General features: G+C 37.5%; 1 protein-coding gene across 1 annotated transcript; it reads left to right on the forward strand.

Moving 5' to 3' along the window:
- The first annotated feature begins 8070 nt into the window (after positions 1-8070).
- Positions 8071-8600, forward strand: LOC122658002 (aquaporin PIP2-4-like). The gene is made up of 2 exons (XM_043852879.1): positions 8071-8110; positions 8206-8600. The coding sequence occupies exons 1-2, from the start codon at positions 8071-8073 to the stop codon at positions 8598-8600; spliced, it is 435 nt and encodes a 144-aa protein (XP_043708814.1).
- The last annotated feature ends 179 nt before the right edge of the window (positions 8601-8779 follow it).

Raw genomic sequence — 8779 nt, forward strand, 5'->3', positions numbered from 1 at the left:
AAAAAAATGAGTGCAACTCTGGATTTAGGAGTCAAATACAACAGTTAACACTTAGACAACCAAGCACTTTAATGTGAATAACAAATTAAAGTGGCTGAAACTTAAATCTGATTCCAAATTAACATCTGAACCATTAAACAACCCGACACTATCGCATCGAGCAAATTAAACTTGATGAAACTTAAATTTGATTGCAAATGAACATACTATGCTAATTTTAAAAGGAATTGCGTACTTGTGCTAAACTTCTAAAAAGTTGCTTGGTATTGCAACTTATTTAAATAAAAAAAGCTGGGTATTATAGTATGGTGGTTTTGTTGATCAAAAGTAAACTCAATCAGGTATCTACTCCAGTTGCCCTATAAGAAAACCTCTTTGACCTGACGTAGTCTGTTGGACCTATGGAAAAGCCATGTGTACTGCCTTAAAGAAAAAATGATCTGGAATGTCCGGAAATTGACCACTCTGCCCTTTTTTTCCCTCTTGACTCTTGCAAAATTTCATCTTCTGATCCTTACAAGGGTGTGGGTTGGTGAAGCTGCAATGATTTACTGAACAGAAAATGGAATATCTAGGACTGAGATGTCGATGGAATTGCTATTCCTTTGTTGTTTTATCTTTTTTCTTTTAATTTTTTAGGGTTATTCTGCTTTGTTCTTGTTGGGTCTTTATAAAATTTCTTGTTATTTATCCCTGAGTGGGTTGTCATTTTTTTTGTTTTTGCTATAAAATGCATAATAATGTGGTAGTGGAGTTATTTTACTCCCACTTGTATTATACTTCATTTATCAGAAATAGTGGAGTTTTTTTACTCCCACTTGTATTATACTTCATTTATCTGTTTTCTTCAGATTCCCTGCAACCCTCACGAGGGGTGTTTAAACCCTTTATTTTTTGCATCTTTGTTGCCATGGTCATCAATATCTTTAGCTTATTATTTTAGGTTATTGAATGGAAATACTGTGTTATGATTCTTATTTTTATTGCTTGTGCTGATTTCAATATCTCTTGCTTTTTCTACAGGGTGGATTTACCAATTAGCATTTTGACCAGGATTTTAATTTCTTGCTACCGAAGAAGATCCTGTTACAAAGAAGGTTAGAAGTTACTTGTCAATGAAATCTGTAGTGATTATGTTTCAGTGACTGTTTCTATTGTTTTTCCTACTACTGCAACCACCCTCTTCCCCCCCCCAAAAAAAAAAAAAAAAAAAAAAGAAGGGGGAAGCATCATTGCCCTCATTTTAATTTAGCTTTGTAAACTATGTCTGCAGACTGTGAAGAGGATGCTTCTCAATATTAAGCAAAAAGACATTGGTTCCTTAATTACAAGCTCCCCTGGTGAGGATCCGAAGATGTTGGTGAATTTCTAAGATCTTCTAGAAAAAATATTTGTCTTAGATCCAGAGAAGAGAATGATAGTATCTCAAGCATTGAGGCATTCATTCATCACAGGCAAGTGACCAAAGATGCTGATTTTATGACCCCAGAAATGCTGTTGAGCTAGATACATGTACATTATGATCTCAATTTATTTTTAGCTCTCTAATCATTGGGCATTTCTTTGTCTTTATCTCCCTGTGATTGCCTAAGAGGATTGACATAGTGTAATTGGCGTGGATGAAATGCGGAGAAGATGATGTTTGGTCTGAAGACCTTCCTACATGGCGGTTCTTTCAGTGGGATGGCTTCTGTTTCTATTGTAAGACAACTCGCCAAAGGCGTTTACATCTTTTGTGATCATTCTTAATGATGGGCTTTGAGAAGATTTATCACATTTATCCCCCCCTTGAAATTTTTGTTTGAAGTTTGAAAACAGTGTGCAGCAACCTTTTGCAGGCTTTAGTGCATTAGAAAATTCACACCAATGCTAGTTACTAAATTAAACTCAATGAGGTTGTGAAAAGTGTTCCTATGGCTTTTGGAAAAGATAGACTCGACATAATCTTTTCCTTTCAGAAAGCGTCCATCTTACCTTGGATTTCATCTTTCCAATATTTTGTGGATACTTGGATATAAATTTTTTTGGTTGTCCACATTTTTTTCATTTATCCAAATCACTTGGGTCCTGGAGTCTAATTCTATTTTTCATTCAATGTTTCATCCAGGGCAATGATGCAACCAATCAGTGCTTTACATGCTTAGAAGGCAACCAAAAGAAGGTACCCTGGTTTGTTTTTTAGGCAGCTTATTGTGAAACCCTTGAAACTACTTTGCATGTTCTTAACTATAAAATTGGGCTCCTGAACTGTTTTCAGACTTGGAGGAATTAACCAGAAGAATTTTACAACCTGAAGTTGAATGGTCCATTTCTTCCTTGCCTATTAGAGCTCTCATGCCTGTTTGCATGTACATGTTCCTGCATTGTGTGCGTGCGTGTATGTGTAGAAATAGAGGTTCAATTTCTGTAATATGGAATATTTTAATTTTTATTGGTACACCCTCCTACAAGTAACCAAAAAAAAAGAAAAAAATAGATTCTTAAGGTGAATAATCATAGTTTATATTCTGGTAGTGGCTAAATTATGATTAGAAACCTTTAAACTACATTACATCTGATCTTGGTTTGGTGGTTCTGGAGGCTTTTGCACTGGCGATGAGAGGTTGCAGTGCTGCAGTTAATGTTCAAATTGGTTAGTAGTTGCATCCGATTTTAATTTTCTTTTCTTTAACATGATCCGAGAGTTTTAAGCTTTTTATGTTTTTCCTGATAGGAAACATAGGTTTAGTGTTGTCTCTTCATTCTGTGGTGTATAACAATGGTTTTTGGTTTTTCTAGGACATAGGTGCTAAGTTCGTGGAATTTCAGTAAGTTCTTCATCTCTAATCCTATTACTCCATTTTGTTATGGTTCTGGTTGTTTCAGGTATTTCGTTTCATGCATATTTATAAGGAGATCATGTAAATGTTGTTACTTGTATGGTTGATCATACTCAGGAAACCTTGGAGATTTGCACATTTAGTTGGATGCATTCCTCATCTTGCCTCTAGCCTGCATTGCTCTTTTCAATGACAGCCTAGAGTGGTCAATGAGATGGCTGATGAGTTGGCCAAGCAAGGCGTTTTACTCTTGAGATTCTGTTATGGGCATAGTACTAAAACTCGCGAAATTTCGGTCGAGATATCGAATATATCGAGTATCTCGACCTGTCCGAAACGAAACGCAAGTCCGATATGAAAAAATGCAATATATCGAATATTTCGGAAATTTCGGTGAAATTTCGGAAATTTCGATCATCTCGTTTTGGAAATTTCGGAAATCTCGGTAATTTAGGTCATCTCGTTTCAAAATTTTCGGAAATCTCGGTCATTTTTGGCATTTTACACCCACAGAAAAATACCATATTTCGACGAAATTTCGGTATCTCGGAAATTTCAGTCAGACCGAAACACCGAAACGAAACGAGATTTAGTACCATGGTTATGGGAATACCATTCCATTATGAGGTGTGGGCTTTTATAGGGGGCGGGGCTGTAGATCTTTGTTGTTGTATATTATCTGTGCTCTTGCCTCCTTGGAGGCCTGTTATACCATATTACCTTTCATTTTATAAAATTTATGTTAATTAAAAAAAATATATTGTTAGTGTTACCAATAAAAGTGTTCCATATGTTTCAGATATTCTTTTTTCCCTTCTAATCATTTCCCTCATAGATATCTTCTGAACTTTTGACTCATGAGTAGGTTTGATTTATCTGTTGCTTGATATACTTTCAGAGCTTGTGTGGGTATCCCTTATTCATGTACACCATATTTTTGCAACTTCAGGTTCTGATGGTGCTTTCAATTTTTGGGAAAAGGACCGTAAACAGAGACTTAAGGTTTGGTTACCTTCTTTCTGTTTAATTCTTATCTAACCCCAATGGTTGTTGTTGGTTTCATTGAATGGCAATTATTTTTGTATGATATTTCACTACTAATTACCAGCCTGTTTGTGGAGGATAAGCAAATTCTTAATGAGAAGATGATGTAGAGAAGATTTACCAAAATCTGTGGAATATGAGTTGGAACCTAAGAAAAATGCTCACTTTGGATAATTCTCCTGGTGTATGGTCTGAAACCCAACCCTAAATTGAGATTAGGGCAGAATTTGCAAAGGCTCTAAAAGGACAGAATAGGCTAATTAGGAAACAAAAAACAGTGACTGCAGGAACTGGGTAGGCCACAGAAACAGCATAGATGATTAGAAGATTAAAACAGAAATGAAGGAAATCGAAAGCTCATTTACAGAATGGGGGATATTTTGTTACTCAAAACTACAGAGCTGTTGAGCTTGAAACTTGGGTTGAGTAACCGTTTCGATCAAACCTATCAGTGGTTAAAACAGGACAGATATCTCTGGCTAATAATACAGGGTGTGATCGGGACTGATATGGGAACTAACAGAAACAGAGCAGGGGTGTGGAAAGTGGTAACAGCAGGTGTTAAAGTAGTGTTAGAAGATCAGAATCAATAGAGAATGAGGGGGGCTTAATTATGATTAGAAACCTTTGTTCTGTTTGCCCTCATTACTTTTTGTGAAACTGCATTACATATGATCTATGGTTTGGTGGTTCTAGAGGCTTTTGCACTGGTGATGAGAGGTTGCAGTGTTGCAGTTGATGTTTGAATTGGTTAGTAGTTTTAACTTTTTTGTTGAATAATGTAAACCAGAATACCTTGGGGGGTATTCTGGTCTTTCTACAGTTTATTTTATGTTTTAAGTTGTTTTATGTACTGCCTAGCTATGTTGGCTATGGCAGGGTTAGTTTTGTCATGTAATTATAATTTTAAAGTTATAAATAAAGGGCTTGGCTGATCACAATCGATCATTCAAGCATTCACCAAATTCTGGTTTTGATAACATTTTTCATGTTTTTCCTGATAGGAAACATAGGTTTAGTGTTGTCTCTTCATTCTGTGGTGTATAGCAATGCTTTTTGGTTTTTCTAGGACTTAGGTGCTCCATCAGGCAAAACCTCGATAAAAGTCCTAGTCCAATACAGCGAGGCCCACTATTATCTGTTGGCATTTTCATTGGTAATTTTTGTTCAATTTCAATGCCTCGCTTCTCTTTGTTCTATTGGGTTCATTTTATTTTCCTTATTTTGTTTTTGTTTCAATTGCTATGCTTAGGTTATTCTCTGTATCCCTTCTTTCTTATATTTAAAAAAGAAAGATAGTCATTGAAGAGAAAAGGAATTTTTTCAATAATGATTAATAACTCTCGTCGCTCTCTTTTTTCCTTCTAAACAGTTGTGTGTGTGTACAGGAGGGCATAATAACCCAGAAGTGAAGTTTGGGCTTTTCTTAGCCCATAAGTGTCACTAATCCGTGCTGTGATGTACATGGTGGCACAATGCTTGGGTGCAATGTGTGGTGTAGGGCTAGTAAAGGCCTTCCAAAAGTCTTACTATGTGCAGTATGGTGGTGGGGTGAACGAGATCGCCGATGGCTACAGAAAAAGTGTGGGTATGGCAGCTGAATTTATTGATACTTTCATCCTTGTCTACAATGTTTTCTCTGCTATTGATCCCAAGAGAAGTGCCAGAGACTCCCATGTCCCTGTAAGTTCACCTTAGTGGGTGGGACAACCAGGTTTTTTTTATCGCCGCCACAATTGAATTTCTTCCTTCTGCCTCTTTTCTCTTCTTGATTTTTTAGTCATTCTGTCGCAGTGCACATTCTAATATGCAATATTTTGAAGTGAAGCTTGTAATTTAATCTTTATGCATTTCTATTTATGTGTGAAACTTGATAAGGTTTTAAGAACCGATTTGAGTTTAAAATCCTTAGTTGGCTTGGCAAGATGTATGTAAAATTGCACGTGTTGATTATTCAACTTACGCACATGAGTCGTACGAAACTACAGCTGGCACGTATCTCTGATGCCACCTCCTCTATGTAAATATTTTCCATTGACCGTTTTTTGTTTGCACATGTGACCAATATAAGGCTGGAGCTGTGTCCGTATAACAATGATTAACATCTATTTAGCTGATATAATGAAGAAGCTTAATTCAATTCATGTGGTAAGCTAGGTTGATTCTAACAATGTTTTAGGCTGGAGGTCATGGGTAAGAGATTCCTTGACAATATTTGACATTTTGGGGAAACCAGGGGGGTAGATGGCTGCATCAATTGCATCATTCTTGGGTTTTCTTTTCCATATGTTTGCCTATTCTACTAGGTCTCAATAGCATCTCTATGTGAAATGTTATTTTCCAATGCTCTCTATAAGCTCTGAAGCATGATGTAACTGTTCGGTTCTTTCTTTCTGATATTAATTATGTGTTATAGTTCTCTATATGTATGTCTCATTTGATGGCAAGTTAAGTGTAAATTGTTCTATATTTTTTCAATTGACAGGTCGACACAACTGTGTCTGAAAGGGAGCTGTTATTGCTTGTGAAAATCTCCGAGCTTGAAGTCAGGTAGATCATATTGTGAATCAAGTAACTGGGTTGAACCTTCATATGTGCACATTATCTCTTTCTGTTGGACTTCGTGTTTGCTTGGCCAAATGGAACAAGAATCTGAATTACAAACAAGACATAAAAGTGATTCTGACATCCTTTCACAAAAGAAAAAGGAATCTCTCTCTCCTCTTATATATTTATTTTCCTTTTCGTTTGATGCAAGATAATTAATCTAACTGATGAGGTAGTTGAGGCAAGGTTGAAACATCTGCAAGCAAGTGGCTGAGGAAGGTTCCTATTGAGCTCTTCTGAATTGAAAGGTACCGCAAGATTTTATGATAGAAACCCTGAATTTCCCAGATAAAGTGTATTTTAAGTTGAAAGAATTTGATTGAATACCCATTTTGCTATATTGATTCAGTCATAAACAAATAACATGAGAAGGGGGGAGGGAGAAACACTGACTTCCCCGGATAAGGTGTATTGCTGGACTTAATACCCATTTTTCCGTAGTGGTTCATCAGTCATAAACAACATGGGTGACAGAGGGAGAGAGAGAGATGGGTGATGGTGTTTTCAATTGGAATTTGAACTGGGCAGGAGCAGAGGAGGAACTTTGGGAGTATTATTTGATGGCTGTATTCCATTCAAGCTGAAGGTGAACTTTTATGGATTTAAGATCAGCACTGTTTTTCAGATCTCAATGTTAGGAGATGAAAAAAAAACATTAGGGAGGTAGCGGACGTGGAAGAAGAAGAAGCCTTGTCTTCAAATTCTGAACTGCTAAAACCCTGACCGGAAAAAATCCTTAGTGTCATGAGATGAAATCAGTTAAGATTCGCTCCCCTCTATACTCGCCGCAATCTGCTCTCCCCTCCGAATTGCAGAAGACCAAACCCTTTTTCTGCTTCCATCATCAATGTCACTTCAACTCCATCTTCAAAGCTGAGGGGTTGTTCTTCTCATCTATCAATGAAATCCCTCCTCCCGTTCCCGAGACCAGGTTAACCCAACCATAGAAGAAGAAAGAAGTTCCGCTCAATTTCGAAAACATCAGAACCGAAGGTAGAAGAAATTGATTTAGGAAAATAGGCCTGTTCTATGCATCTTCTTCTACCCCCAATCCCTCCCTTACTATAGCAGCCATCACAATGGCTTCTTTTATGTGCAATTGCTTGTATAATCTCTGTTCTTTTCTATGGCGCTGAGTTCAAAATTCTTGTTACATTCCCGAGGGAAATTACTTCGTTGCTACTTCTTGGGACAACCAGGTTTTTTATCGCCGCCTCAATGGAATTTCTTCGTTCTTCCTCTTTTTCTCTTCCATATTTTTTAGTCATTCTAATTAGTGCTATTTTGAAGTGAAGATCATAATCTACTCTGTTCGCATTTCCTTCTTCCTCTTTTCTCTCTTTTATCTTCATTGAGTTCCAGAAGCAAGCATATTAAGGACCGGTTCCATATTCATCAGAATCCGTTTTCTATGCTGTTGTTGAAATCATCTATGCTTTACAGTTGTAGAAGCGAACTCCAGAGCCACCAAGAACAATCCACCTTTGCGGAGCCTTTGGTTCTCACAACGCCTTTTGTTACCTAAATACCCCTTCCCACATGGAAGGCGCCTATACTACCATTGCCGCCGCCAAGAACAATCCACCTCTAGTTTTGTTTCATGATTTTCATCCTGGTTTACTGCACCGCGGGTACCTCTGGTGGGTATTCCATTCTTTTTGCTTCTTTCACTGTTTTCTGGTGTTTACAATTTGATTATAAACAATTGTGTGTGTGTGTGCGTGTGTGTGTATAGGAGGGCATATTGACCCAGTAGTGACGTTTGGTCTTTTCTTAACCCTTAAAGTGTCACTAATCCGTGCTGTGATGTACATGGTGGCACAATGCTTGGGTGCCAGGTGTAGTGTAGGGCTTGTAAAGGCCTTCCAAAAGTCTTACTATGTGCAGTATGCTGGTGGGGCGAACGAGATTTCCGATGGCTTCAGAAATGGTGTGGGTTTGGCAGCTGAAATCATTGGTACCTTCGTCCTTGTCTACAATGTTTTCTCTGCTACTGATCCCAAGAAAAGTGCTAGAGATTCCCATGTCCCCGCAAGTTCACCTGTTTTACTTGGAAAACAGAGCATTATTAGAAGCGAAATAGAAAGCATTTTCAATTCTCTTGTTAACCCCCATGGAAAAACGTTCTAATAGAGAACTTTTGCTCCTCTCAATTCACCGTGGTTGAATGATAACCTTGTTCCTTTAGGAAAGAGAAGAAAATTATGATACAACAACAACAGAGGGGCAAGAAGCTCCATCAGGAAAAACCTCCAAAAAAGTCCTAGTCCAATACAACGTGGCCCACTATTATCTGTTGGCATTTTCAT

The sequence above is a fragment of the Telopea speciosissima genome, chromosome 1 (genome assembly GCF_018873765.1).
Source record: "Telopea speciosissima isolate NSW1024214 ecotype Mountain lineage chromosome 1, Tspe_v1, whole genome shotgun sequence".
Taxonomy (NCBI): domain Eukaryota; kingdom Viridiplantae; phylum Streptophyta; class Magnoliopsida; order Proteales; family Proteaceae; genus Telopea; species Telopea speciosissima.